A 15514-nucleotide genomic window follows, 5' to 3' on the forward strand; every position below is an offset into this window, starting at 1 on the left:
ACCGATCGAAAAATAAATACAAATTTTTTAATTTCGGTTTAGGTCGGTTTATATACTCGTCACCCTTTTGTTGTTGTCTCCCTAAAGAGAATCTCCTAACCAAATCATCTGAAAGACTGATCTTGTGGATTGTGCCTAACCAGATCAATTTATTTTTTATTGTTGTGCCTAACCAGATCAAATTAATCACCACTTGAAATTAACTTAAATAAATTATCCGGTATGATCATACGGATCTTTGTACGGTTTAGCTGTAAAAAATATATTCAGCTCCTCTTAATCAACCAATCAAAATACAAAAATATATCATGTCATATCATATTTTAAAATTAAATCAAAATTAAAATTAAAAAACAAAAAAAATTAAGGAAACAAATTTTATATATTTTTATTAAGAAAATTATATGGTTTGGGTTTATAAAAGAAGTTGAGATTTAAACTTTATAATTAAAAAGTTATACTATGTTGGTTTAGGTTTATAAAAGAATGTTTAGAGTTTAGATTTAATAATTAAACAAAATTATATATTTGCTTGGCTTTACAAAAGAGTGGTTAGAGTTTAGATTTTACAATTGAACGAAATTTTATGTCGGTTTGGATTTATACCTTCACGTAAATACCACAACCCACACAGAGCTCCTCTGAGATGATAGAGGCCTTGGAAGCAGGAGTCAGCTCAACACAACGTTTCTCTTGAAGCAAATACAATCACATCACATCACACTCTACAAGAGTAGTCACTAGAAAAATGTAAAGGCTGTAGAAATTGAGGAAAAATACACCTACTAATGGATATTTTCCCTTGCACTCTAGACGACACTTATCTGGTTTGCATAAATCTTCGTTCACTACAACAATCCGCTTCAGTCTATCTGCCATTTTTATAAAACCCTGTGTAACATACATGAATTATGTTATTAGAATCACTAAAGAAGCAACATGTATATAGGAAAAGTACGAAATCATGTTCATGTTATCTTCTTTAAAAATAATTAAACGAAAAATCCTAAATCGCCAAATTCAAGCTTTAAATCTTTGAAATTAATTGACTCGTATAGTATAGAACCCGTTCCACCCTAGGGTAGTAAATTGAAATATCTCAAATTTTTATGAAAATCTCGTTCGACTCTTGGAAACCCCAATTTCAAATACGCAGAATCAAAATAGAAGAAACCGATTAACAAAAACAAAACCTGATGGGAATATGACGCGTATGAATGTGAGAATGGCGAACCCCCGTGTGGAACCTTCACGGCGGCGAATCGGTGAGAGCTATTTTTTCACGGAAAAATATTGATTGAAGATTTCTGATCGTAGGAACCCTAATTGAAGAGAGGAACCCTAATTATTATTTTCTTAAATAATTCAATCATTTATATTTCATTTTTTATTTTTTGATAAAATGTGAATTATAATACCAAAAGGAACAATGTTTAGTACAAAATTTTAGGGGTAAAAACCAAGTAATAGCTATGACCAAAAATAAATAAAACAGCCATAGGAATTAGAGTGGGTAAACAAGAAATGAAAAGAAGGCTTACCCACTTAAATGAATTACTTTGTAAGGTTATCAAGTGATTTCTATATATTAACAATTTTGACTGTTTGATTTGGTAAAATTGCTTTGTTCAAAAAAAAAAAAAAGATTTGGTAAAATTACAGTTGAAAGAAAACTAAGCCACACAAGCACAAGATGCAACAACTTTAGCCATTAATCCAAGTTTTTTTTTATGACTTCATTCCCGGTTAAAAATCGTGTGATGCATTTTTCACGAGTTGATATTGTAGAACAAATAGACTTTTGGTACAAATGGAGAACATGCTTTTTCATCTAATTTTTTTTATCTACTGTGTGTTGATTTCTAATTAAGCATACGAATGTTCTCAAAACAAATTGACATTAAAATTTTATCGAATTATGTTTTTTTTACAGATGGGCTATGTACATGTTGGGACATGACATTTTATTTATTTATGAATTATATAAGTTTTTAAAATTTATGAATTTAAATAATTTTAGCAAAATAAGATTAAAGTTTTGAGTGTTATAAATTTTGTGGTTTTAGAATTTAATTTGTAATACTTAGAAGACATTATTGACATTAAATTACAAATACTATAAACAAATTCACTTATACACATGACATATATAAATTTATATTTATGAATAAGAATACAATTGTTATATTTTAATAGTCTATAAAGCTATCAAAATAATCAAATGATGGATATCTAGAAATTGAGAACTTTTTCAATAATTAGTTATTTTTATGACATGTTATTAGCGTATTTTATATCATTACAGCTTAAAAATAGAAAATAACATTTTTTTATAGATATGAGCTATAGGAAAAAATTTAAATTTTAAAGCAAACATTATCATATAAATTTACATGATTACTAATTTATGATATTATTAGGACCATATTTTATATGGGGATTTCAAAAATATTATTATCTTATTATCTTATCATTTTACCGAACTTTGTTATTTTTTACACTGTTCTAACTCGGGACAAACAAAATTTATAAATTTATAGTTTAATTAATTTATAGAGGTTTTACTGTAGTTCTAAATTTACCTTAAAATACCCAAAAATCAAATAAAATATTAGTTATTTTATACCTTCAAATATATCTACAAATATCTAAAATTACTCGAAAATACTTAATATATATGGATATCTTATCATATAAAACTTCGTTTTCAAATTTGCTAACTGACACAATCGCAACACATGTCATGTCCATCGATTAGATTTCAACATATGTCAAAAAAAGAAAACACATTTAAAAATATTTTCTTAAAAATGTTATTATAAGGAAATTATACAATATCATTATAATAAAGAAATTATACTATATTATTATAATAAGGAAATTATACAATGCTCAAAGCCTCAAACCTCACCCTGCAACACTCACTCAATAGTCAATATAATGCCCAAGCTCTTGAAATTATCCTTGAAAAAATGTTGAATCCATCATGGAATTCTAACCATTGTGGAGATGGTCTAAGGCTGTTTAGATAAAGAAATTCTCCCACGTGTGAACTTTTACACTCGCTCAAGTGTTACAAAACCGATCGAGTTATATTAACAAAAGTTTGATTTCGGTTTGAGTCGGTTTATATACTCGTCACTCTGTTGTTGTCTGTCTCTCTCTTTTCTTTTGTAAGAAATTCGATCAATAACTTAAAATCTTCATAATAAATGAATTGCGTAGAAGAAATGAGAAACAAAATAATCATAAAAGAAGATGAAAGCAAGGAGACTAATTCACAATTCTGGTTTAGTTGATTTGCACAGAACTTGGAACATAAGAGATCATCAGCATACCAATGGGACAATGTAGTGAGTTTGGTAATTCACCGAAATCCACTCTTCTTACATAACCTTTCTCTCCAATGATGTAAGCTTCGCTACAATAGGATTTCATCATCTTTTTCCAATCTTTATAAAAAAGCACTGCCACTTTCTTTTCGTCGTCAATCAAGAGATCTCGAGTCAGATAAATATGTGGTCGCTTATCGAGTTTTAAGAACTTGCTCCATAACACTGCATCGGGCTCCATCTTATCCGTAACCCAAATCTCATACTCAAATGTATCCGTTCGCTGTAATAACATCGCAAGCTTCTCCTCGCTAACCACATGTAGAGACCCTTCTCTAATAAAAGGCAAAGGCAGACGCGGCCCAAATCTCTCTCTTGTAAAATCGAAACAAAGTAAGTAATAACTGAGTGATGTCTTGTCTTTTGCACACCAGTAAGTATTTCCCTTTAAAGACACGCATGATTGCATGTACACCATATCCCATTCATTAAGAGTGACACTAGGAACCATCCATGAATCAGAGCTCAAATGGTAGATTTCGTAGTCACTTAGTTTACTACTTAAAAGCCTCAATATTTTGTGGCTACCGCAGGATTTGTCGTATCCGAGAGCGAACCTGTCGACTGTCGTGTAATTAGTTCTAAGTTTGATCCACTTTGGTTTCCCACAATACGGGTTCCAAATCACAAGCCTACGATCCATGTTTCTTGGTGATGAGCATAGCAATAAACCGTTGCAGTGAGAGACGGTGACCACGTCATCTAAGTTGTCCAGGCTAATAAGTTTACCTTTACACTTTATAGATAGATCAACATTGTTGTTTTCAATATCATGGAGGTGGAGATTGACGCCAATCAAATAAGCCTTATAATTCTTGATCATCAGAAACTCTCGTTCTCCTGATACGGCTACAACATTCATGCGGATGTGCTTATCTGTAAAGCTTTGATCTTTGGTTAAAGCGTTCCACTTTTTGCAAGTAGACCTCATTGCTCTCGTAGATGTCAACGGAACCCTAGAGAGAATCTCCTCTACCAAATCATCTGGAAGGTTGGAAATCATCATTGTCGCCGTTTCAAACAAGGATGATCGGTGTAGAACAGATAAAAGTTAGGTCAGTTTTTCTTTTTCCTCTGTGGCTGCTAATTTCTCCTTGGAGAGAGGTTCTCGATAGATTGTTACTAAAGACAAAGAAACCCTAAATTTTAATTAGCGTCTGAACCACTCCAATAACGATCCTTGTCTATTAAACAAATTTTTGGTTTCGGTTTGGGTCGGTTTATATACCTATCCCTCATGTTATCAAAGAAGTACTAAAGATCAATCCTTCTTTACCTTCATTTGGTTGTGATGTCCAATTAGGTGAGTGAAGCAATGATGAGGAGCTGATTTGTTATGGCGTTGGTAATGATGGCACTTGTGTTTAGGTGCAAAGTCAAGAACATATCCATCGTATGTTCGCTTCTCCGATTCACTCACAGTACTCTTTCTTATCACAACATGAAGATCATGACTAGATAGGTCTAACAGATTAACACTAGCAATTTTACTATAATGTAGAAAATTAGAAGCTGTGTGTTGTGTATAATCAGTATATATATATGTCAGAACAAACAAACATGAGTCTGGCTCTTTTTTCATTCGTGGATAGAGGAGAGAGAGAGAGAGAGAGTTTGGATAATCTTACTGTAATTAAGAAAACACAAGGGATTTCATTGCTTGGATCAGCTCTCTTTCTAAGCATTTGTTATAGTCTACGTAGATTATTTAGCAATGGGTTAACAAAAGTAAAACAATTACGTTGAGAATTTGATTGCAACCCGAAAACTGATAGCTCTTGCTCGTCCATTGTTGTCCCTCTAAGTAGTAAAAAATCAAATTAACTAAAAATTATTATCATAATGCATAGAAGAGATGGGAAACAAATGAATTCATGCTGACTAATCTTGTTCAAAAAGCAAAAATAAAAATGTAAAAGGGACTAATTAATTCATAAATCTGGTTTACTTGACTTGCACACAACTTGGAACATAAGAACACACAAGACGGCAAAGTGGTGTGTTTGGAGATTCACGGAGATCCACTCTTGTGTAATAACCATCCTCTCCAATGACATAAGCTATGTTGTAAATGGTTTTAAACCCCTTTTCCTTGTCGTTATCAAAAACAACTGCGAATTTATTTTCCTTGTCAATCAAGAAGTTGCAAGACCGAACACAAGGTTTCATTCCAACTCTTAAGAAGTTTCTCCACGACACCGCATCTGGCTCAATCTTATTCGTAACCCAAATCTCCATCTCAGGTTTATCCGGCAGCTGTAATAACACCGCAAGGTGATCTTCTTTAAACACAGATAGAGACACATAAGCTCCGTTGAAGGGCAGAGGCAGACGCGGTCCAAACCTCTCTTTTGTAAAATCAAAACAGAATAAGTAATGATCTTTTGATCCCTTATCTTTAGCGCACCAGTATGTATTTCCCTTGGAAGACACGCCAGGTTGCATATAGTCTATATCCCATTCAAGAGTGGCATTGGGAACCATCCATAAATTAGACCTCAAATTGTAGATTTCGAGTTTATTATCGAAACCGAAAAGCCTCAAGATTTTGTAGCTACGGCAGGATTTGTCGTATCCGAGAGCAAATTTGTCAAATCCCCCGTAACTAAATCTGGGAGTGATCCGTTTTGAATACCCCAAATACGGGTTACACACCACAAGCCTAGTATCAACATTAGGTTTTGCTGATACGCATAACAATAAACCATTGCAGTGAAAGACTTGAGATACATAGATTGATTCCTGAGCTGTTTTATCTCGGCAAACAAGTTTACCATTATTCTTTAGGTCAAGAACAGTGTTGTTGTGAGTTCCATGGAGATTGACGCCAATCAAATAGACTCTGTGATTCATTATCATCAAAAACTCCTTCCCCCGCTTGTTTGCAAAGCTCTGATCTTTGGTTAAAGCGTTCCACATTTTGCAAGTAGATCTCACTGCTTGTAGTGATGTTAAGGGAACCCTAGAGAGAATCTCTTCCACCAAATCACATGGAAGACTGGACATCATCATCATCGTACGTCGCCGTTTCATGTTTCAAGCAAGGATGACGACGTAGCAGACAAAGTTTTTAAAATCTCTTTTTCTTTGTCCTTTCTTGTTGCTGACTTCTTCCGGAGAGGCTGTTGATAGATTGTTACTGAAGACACAAACCCCATCTTTTTTAATAAACTTATGAAATACTTATACGCAAAAAGCTTTTTAACCTTGCAAAACCCCTAATTTTCTAAATGCTAAGTTGCAAAACCACTAGTTCAATAAACAAAACCCTAATTATGTTTCCCGATTATGCCATATATACTACGTACGGGCTTTTGAAACATTATGGCATACAGTGTATATAACGGAGAGGAAAACAAAACAGTAAAAGGGCTACTAATCTTCTATATTAACATTTTAAAACTATACATATTTATATTTGACAATCTATCCTTTTAATTATACTTAATTACGTAGAAGATTCTTGAAAAACAAATTCTAGTTTTTATCTAATTCCTGTAAATCTTTTTATCTAATTCAAATATAAATATATGATTTTCTATTCACTTTTATTTGATCTTATATTTAAATTATTTTAAATTATTATACAATATATTTACTTAATAAATTTTGTAATTTTTCTGCATATGATATATGTGATTAATTTTTTTTTTAAGACGGACATATATTACTCAATCGATGAATAATATGCAATGTCTCATATTGATTGGAAATATAGGGCAATGGTTCTGATTCATACTCTAAAAGAAACAAATGATTATGAACACAAATGAGCACTGAATTTGATTTATAAGACAGTCAAAGATGGTTTACTTCAGTTATTTATTTTAAAGAATTTCAACTTTTAAAAAGTTAAATTTCATTAAATTGGTGTTACACGGGTAAAAGATCATTTCATTATTTTGTTAGCACTATCAATATAAGTATAATACACAAATCTAATTAAGTTGATTAAAGTAATATTAGGTAAAAAATCAAATTGTTTTGTAGTATGTCGCAGATTAAATAATAAAATTAACAATCAAAATACAATTATACACTCTTAAAAACTAATCTAAACAAACAAAATTTACAAATAAATATAGTTTAACACTTTTTAGTTACAAATAATCTGTCATGGTGTACCTCGGGTTAAAATTATACTAAATAAAAGTAGGAGCTATAAGCTCCTAAGACTGTCCACATAGGATTTAAAACAAGCTATCAGGATTCGACACGTCACTCATTAACATTTTATATAATTTACAGAATTTTCTATATTAAGAATTATTTTAAACAACCTATCATGATTTGACATGTCATTCATTAACATTTTTTAATTTTCCAGAATTTTTTAGAAAAAGGAAAATTTTAAATTTATAGAAATAAAAGAACAATGTACAATATCCCACATCGGGTAGAAAATTTTTAGACAATGGTTCAGAACCAGTATAAATAAGATTGATATGCTTCCAACAACGAATGAGCAGGAAAACTTGATTTATCAGGCGTCCAAGTTTAAAAGTTTTATTCGGTTTGATCCGGTTTTTTATTTGATCAAATTAAAACTTTAAAAAGTTTAAAAAAATATTATAATATTTAAAAATTTAAAAAGTTTAAATATTATAAATACTGAAACTTTTAAGAGTTCTTAGCTTTTAAAAAGTTTTTAAATATTATAATTTTTAAATTTTAAAAGTTTAAAATATTATAAATATTGAAACTTCTAAAAGTCTTAGCTTTTAAAAGGTTTCAAAATATTATATTTTTTAAATTTTAAAAATTTCTTATCATTTAAAAGGTTTTGAAAAAATTATAATTTATAAATTTTAAAAGTTTAAAATGTTATAAATATTAAAACTTCATAATTTTTAAAAATATTACAATTACTTAACCTCCATAGAAATTTTAAAATATTATATCTATACTAATAAAAAGTTGAAGCTATAAACTCCTAAAGGTTTCCATATAGGATTTTAAAAAACTAATAAGAATTAGATATTTCACTAATAACATCTATACTAAATAAAAGTAGAAGCTATAAGCTCCTAAGGCTATCCACCTAGGATTTAAAACATCCAATTGGAATTCGACATGCCACTAATTAACAATTTTTTAAATTTTTAGAATTTTCTATCTTAAAATATTTTTTAAATGACAAATCGCGATCATACAACTCAATATTTAACATTTTTGAAATTATGTTAAATTTCTTTATTAAAATACTTCTAAATAAGTGTATTTACAACGTCCCAAATCGGCTAGAAAATTTTAGACAATGACTGAGAACCATTATAAATAAGAATAATATGCTTCCAACTATGAATGAGCATGAAGTTTGATTTATCAGGCGTCCAAATTTAAAAATTTAAAAAGTTTAAATTGTTATAATTATTAAACTTTTTAAAAAGTTCAAATATTATAAATATTTAAACTTTATAGGATGTTTAAAAATATTATAAATACATTCATAGAAAGTTTAAAATATTATAAATATTTAAACTCTATAAGAAGTTTAAGTATTATTAATATTTAACTTTCAAAAATTTAAAACATGTTTTTATGTATGACTTTATAAATGATTTAATATTTTTCTGTAAAATTAAATTTTGGGTCAAAGAAAGAAGGATTGACATCACAAGATCTTGATTTGATGTTATTTGAGTTAATTTTGAGGTTTAAAGAAGAAGGATCGATGACAAGCACACTTGTTTTATTTGCTATACATGTGTTCATATTACTTTCTCTACAAGTAATTTGCAATTTTGTAGTATTAAGGATTTTGGTTTGAAAAGTTTCAATACATGTGGATCTAAAACCGAGTAAGTATACAGGTGAAAGTATCAATAATTGAGTGCATGTAGTGACTAAGCTGGTCCGTAAAATTGCAAAAATTTTATGAGACAAGAGACAATGATTTTGGTATTAGAGTTTGATGGGTTAACAAGTTGTGTGGTAGTCTAAAAAAGGTTTTAAATGATTATTCAATGGAAGAATGTGAGGAAGCTGATGAGGAAGAGGAAGAAGAAGAGTATAATGAATAACCGGACGGTAAAAGTAACGTTGACATTTATCATGAAAATTTGACAATGAATATGATATAGTTGGTGGTGGTCAATTAAATATGAGAAAACATTAATTCATGATTATAAAAATGTTTTGTTTGTCTGATAGTCAAAGAAACGGTTTAGGATATGTTAGGTAAAGTTTTTAACATAATTGACTTTTATATTTTTAGAAAGTAAAATTTTTACCAATCAATTGTAATTTAAAATTTTATATAAGCTAATATTTTATAATTGTCATTAATTATATATAATTTTTACCAAAATAAATCAAATAAATACTAAATAAAAGTAGGAGCTATAAGCTTCTAAAGCTGTCTAACTAAGCTTTAAAACAATCAATAGGGATTCAGCATATCACTAATTAACATTTTTAAAAATTTGCAGAATTTTATATATTAAGAATTATTTTTAAACAACCTATCAGGATTTGACATGTCATTCATTAATATTTTTTAAATTTCCAGTATTTTTCAGAAAAAGGAAAATTTTAAATTTATGGAAATAAAAAAACTATGTACAACATCCCACATTGGCTAGAAAATTTTTAGACAATGGTTCAAACAAGTATAAATAAAATTAATATGCTTCCAACAACGAATGAGCAAGAAAGCTTTATTTATCATGCGTCCAAGTTTAAAAGTTTTATTCGGTTTGATCCGGTTTTTTATTTGATCAAACTAAAACTTTAAAAAGTTTCAAAAAAATATTATAATATTTAAATTTTTTAAAATTTTAATATTATAAATATTGAAAAAATTAAAAGTTCTTAGCTTTTAAAAAGTTTTTAAATATTATAATTTTAAAAATTTAGTAGTTAAAATATTATAAATATTGTAAATTTTTAAAAGGTTCAAATATTATATTCGAACCTTTTAAAAGTTTAAAATATTATAAATAATGAAACTTCTAAAAGTTTTAGCTTTAAAAAGGTTTCAAAATATTATAATTTTTAAATTTTAAAAATTTCTTAACATTTAAAAGGTTTTTAAAACCTAAGCTTTAAAACAACCAATAGAGATTCAACATGTCACTAATTAACATTTTTAGAAATTTGCAGAATTATATATATTAAGAATTACTTTAAACAACCTATCAGGATTTGACATGTCATTCATTAACATTTTCTAAATTTCCATAATTTTTTAGAAAAAGGAAAATTTTAAATTTATGGAAATAAAAAAAAACTATGTACAATATCCCACATTGGCTAGAAATTTATAGAATAGTAAAATCAAAAGAGAGCAAGTAAGAATAGTCTTCTGATTCTTTATCTTTAGCATAATATTATAATTTTCAAAAAAATATTATAATTTTTAAAATTCTTAAAAGTTTAAATATTATAAATATTGAAATTTTTAAAAGTTTTTAAATATTATAATTTTTAAATTTTAAAAGTTTAAAATATTATAAATATTGAAACTTTTTAAGAGGTTTAAATTTTGTATTCCGAAACTTTTTAAAAGTTTAAAATACTATAAGTATTGATGTAAAACATAAATTATCTTATTTATCTACGTTTGTGCTTTTTCTTTCTTATGAGCTACAAAACATATTTTGTGTATGATTTTGTAGATGAGTTGATATTCTTTCATTAATTTTTTATTTTTGGGTCTAAAGAAGAAGGATTGACATCGCAATACCTTGATTTGATGTTTGAGTCAAATTTTGGAGTTTAAAGAAGAAAGATGGACAACAAACACACATGTTTTATCAGCTACATAGGCAAGACCAGAGTTACGGTTGTCACGGTTATGGTTTATTAACCATCGGTTATGGTTAGAAATATTGTTTAGCCTTAACTATAACCGTTCAATAAACGGTTAAATGGTTACGTTTAAATACGGTTCTGGTTCAAGCGGTTACGGTTATATACGGTTACGGTTATTTGAGAATATGATACAGTTGATATTATTTGATGATATAACATAATTGATATTATTTATTTATAATTAATATGTTCTTATAGTGTACTCATATTTCTATATATCATATGATTTATATTAAATAAATTATTATTAATATATTTTATTACGTTTTTAAAATATTATAAACCAAGTAAGGATTTTGGTTGGAGAAGCTTCTAAACGTGTGGATCTAAAACAAAATAAGTATATAGATAAAATTATCAATAATTGGATGCATGTGTTAACTATGCTGCTCTTCATGAATTTCACAAATTTTATGAGAAAAGAAATAATTTTGTTCTTGGAGTTTGATGGGTTAACAAGTTGTGTGGTAGTCTAAAAAGAGGATTTTCAGTAGAAGAATGTGAAGAAGTTGACGAGAAAGAAGAAGAAAAAAGTATAGTGAAGAACCAGACGATAAAAGTAACAATGAAAATTACCTTAAATTTTGACAATGAAAATGATAATACTAATATTTTTTTTATAAAATAATATTTTATTACCGTAATTAATCATATATAATTTTCATTAAAATATATCTAATAAACCTACGTAGGTTCAAAACATAGTAGTTATAAAACGTTGGCCAATTTATTTAGAACTACTCTCCTTCGATATATATCTACTAGAGATAACTAAACCTAGGAGTCTCTTTTAGCCGCATCTCGTTCTTTCTTATTCTAAGAGGAAAAAAAAATGTACAATGGCAATGATCTCATGAGATCAACCTAGGCAACGGTGGTGCGCCCATGGTGATAAACATCACCGGTCCTGGCATTAACGTTCATCTCGCAGGACTCGTTAGGAATCCGGTTCCTGTGAATCAGTCAGCGCAAGCGGCACGTCAACCGGCGGCGCAAGCGGCACGTCAACCGGCGGCGCAAGCGGAAGGTCAGGCGGCGGAGGAACAACCCATATGGGTAGACATGAATATTGGTATGATTTTATATTACCGTATACATTTTGTGGTAGACATGTATGTCCATGAATTATATTACCGTATACATTTTATGGTAGACATGTATGTTTTTTAGATTCATGTTCTTTTTTTAGATTCGTGTTTTTGTATTTTTTTTTTAGTGTGCAAATGATTCGTGTTTCTGTATCAGTGCCGGCGCTGACCCAGTGCACAAAGTGCATTTGCACCATGTCACAATATTTTGGAAAAAAATATAAGGTTTTTAAGCTCTTCAATGTTTCATATTTTGACAGAAAAACCCCTAAAATACTGAAAATCTACAAATAAGACCTGTAAATTAGGAGAAAAAAAAAATTTGGCACAAGGTGCAAGAAAAGTTTGAGCCGGCCCTGTTCTGTATTATAGCACAAATCCAAAATCAAGCCCTACACCATGGCATAACGAATGTCCAAGCTCTTTTTCTTCTCCAAAACGAAGCGGAGGTGATGGATTTAGCACCTCATGTCGTGCAGCGTCCACCACACCATCCTTTTGTGCACTTGTTGATCATGTATCGGGGTGATAGAACTAGATGTCACTGACCGTCGATAGAAGTACACGTGTTGAGATCTTAAAAACCATCTTGGAATTTAGTCTTATTTGGCACAAAACCGATCGAGTTATAAAACAATTTTTTTTGGTTTCGGTTTGGAATTGGTTTATATAATATCGACCCATCCCTAGCTCCTGTTTGCAAAGAAGTTTTTAAAGATGAAATTTGTTGAAATAGCTGATGTATTTGTGAGTGAAGCAATGACGAGGAGCTGATTTAGTAAATGATGGTAATTGTATTAGCTGCAAAGTCAAGATCCATTGTGTGTTCGCTTTTTCTTATTCAAACACTTGCTCATCATGTGTTCTGTTGATCACAATATATGAGGATCAGTACTACGTTTTATAGAATAGCACTAGTAAATTGTTATTATAACGTTAAAAAACTAAGTTCTGTATGTTGTTTATATATATGTCAAGACTCATGAGCTATGGCAAGAAAGGTTCCAGTTAAGCCCCATTAAGAAATTAATGCATCTGAATCTGATAAAGGGATGGACAAGAGTGCACCCAAAACATGAGTTTTCTATATAAGTTCCAGAACAAAAAACATGAGTACTATGGCGTTTTATTTTTTAATCTGTGAATAGAGAGACAAAAGGTAATATGAATAATCTGAATGTAAGAAAAATAAGGGATATCATTGCTTGGATCAACTCTGTTTCTAAGCATTTGTTATATAGTCTGTAAAGTTTATAACGCATTAATGGGTTGAGAATTCGATTGCAACCGGAAAACTGATAACTTTTGCTCGTCCATTGTTGTCTATCTAAATAGTAAATATCATTAGGTATCAGCTTCTTTCATGCATGTTTTTGTTAAACAGACAGAGGGAGTAACTTGCTCGACCAATGTCCTCGTTAAGTTGTTTTGTAAAATGTAAAATTAAATGAATTCTCTCACCCATATTGCATAAGACGAAGAAATGAGAAACAAATTCATATTTATCTACTGATAAATCTTGTTCAAAGAAGATGCAATCAAAATGAAAATGTAAAAGGACTGAATTTTATGAATCTGTTACATGATTTTCATAGAACTTGGAACATAAGAGCATAGACGGCGAAACTCTAGTGTGTTTGGAGATTCACGGAGATCCACACTTTTGATATAACCATTCTCTCCAGTGATGTGAGCTCTCTTATATATGGTTCCAACCCACGGTGACCTTTCTTTCTCAAAAACAACTGCCACTTTCTTTTCCTCGTCAATGAAGAAATCCCCATACCCATAGCAATTATTGTGATAATGTATAATTGGTTTCATATCAAGTTTTAAGAAGATGCTCCACGACACCGCAGCAGGCTCAATATTGTTCGTAACCCAAATATCCATTGTATCCCACAGCTGCAATAACACCGCAAGCTTTTCTTCTTTTACCGCAGATAGAGTCGCATGACCTTCATCGAAGGGCAGAGGCAGACACGGTCCAAACATCTCTCTTGTAAAATCAAAACATAACAAACAATATTTTTCTGATTCTTTATCTCTACCATACCAGTAAGTATCTCCCTTCAAAGACACACAATCTTTCATATCCTTCCTATCCCATTCAAGAGTGCCATCAGGATGAACCTTCCATGACTTAGAGCTCAAATCGTAGATTTCGAGGCAAGTTACGTTAATACCGAAAAGCCTCAAGATCTTGTGGCTACCGCTGGATTTGTCGTATCCGAGAGCATACTCGTCTAATCTCTCGTAAGGAGCTCTTGGTAAGATCCATTTTTTGTGTCCCCAATACGGATTCCAAACCACAAGGATGTGTCCCCGTACACATAAGAATACACCGTTGCATTGAATAACTTGAGAATTATGGAATGCTTCAGCTGCCTTGCCTCGGCTATTAAGTTTAGCTTTACGCTTTATAAAAAGATCAAGGTCGTTGTTTTGACTTGTGTAGTGGAGATTGGCGCTGACCAAGTGAACATCAAATTCCGTGACCATCAGAAACTCTCTTTCCCCTGACACGGCTGCTTTGTGGATGTTCTTGTTTACAAAGAACCTAGTTTTGGATATATCGTTCCACATTTTGCAAGTAGATCTCACTGCTCTTAGGTTTATAAACGGAACCCTAGAGAGAATCTCCTCCATCAAATCCTTTGGAAGATTTGACATCATCATCGTCGTTGGAAACAAGGGTCGATCGATTTAGCACAGAGAAATCTAGGTTATTAAATATTAAAAAACTCTGTTTCTTTTCGTTGTGGTTGCTGGTATCTTCCAAAAAAGGCATTCGATAGGTTTTTGCCATTTTGGTGTAGAAGACACAAGAACCCTAAAAAGTAAGACGGTGGCGCATCTTATACGTTCATATCTATTGGGCCCATTATACGCATTACAGTTTAGGCCCATGAGAGGCATTACAGATAAGGCCCATGTTTTAAAACATTTGTGGCAATAACATTTCTCACCTTATCCCCTCTTCCTCTCAAATCAATATATATGATTCTCATGATCTCATCATTCTATGTCAAACAAACTCATCTAACACATCTGGTTAAGACAAAGAGAACTATATAGTGACACAAATTCCATCACACTGTCATAAGATGTGACTAATTCAACTGAGGCTTATAAACAAAAATAGTTGGTTTTATTAACTTCAATGCTGGATAATTGATTTGATGGTTAGCTTCAATGTGGTAAATTTAAGTTACTTTG

At 30.5% G+C, this 15514-nt stretch overlaps 1 protein-coding gene and 2 pseudogenes across 2 annotated transcripts; all 3 read right to left on the reverse strand.

Annotated features, from left to right (window-relative positions):
• Positions 1-3291: 3291 nt before the first annotated feature.
• On the reverse strand, positions 3292-4398 carry LOC104748376 (putative F-box protein At3g20705). Its single transcript, XM_010470028.2, has one exon. The coding sequence runs from the start codon at positions 4396-4398 to the stop codon at positions 3292-3294; it is 1107 nt and encodes a 368-aa protein (XP_010468330.1).
• Positions 4399-5336: 938 nt separating this feature from the next.
• On the reverse strand, positions 5337-6404 carry LOC104748377 (putative F-box protein At3g20705 pseudogene; annotated as a pseudogene).
• A 7309-nt stretch (positions 6405-13713) lies between these two features.
• LOC104748378 (putative F-box/kelch-repeat protein At3g20710 pseudogene) lies at positions 13714-15118 on the reverse strand (annotated as a pseudogene). The gene has a single exon (XR_015582775.1). The product of XR_015582775.1 is annotated as a putative F-box/kelch-repeat protein At3g20710 pseudogene (transcript).
• Positions 15119-15514: the final 396 nt, after the last annotated feature.

Source organism: Camelina sativa, chromosome 15, assembly GCF_030686135.1.
Source record: "Camelina sativa cultivar CO46 ecotype springtype chromosome 15, ASM3068613v1".
NCBI lineage: Eukaryota > Viridiplantae > Streptophyta > Magnoliopsida > Brassicales > Brassicaceae > Camelina > Camelina sativa.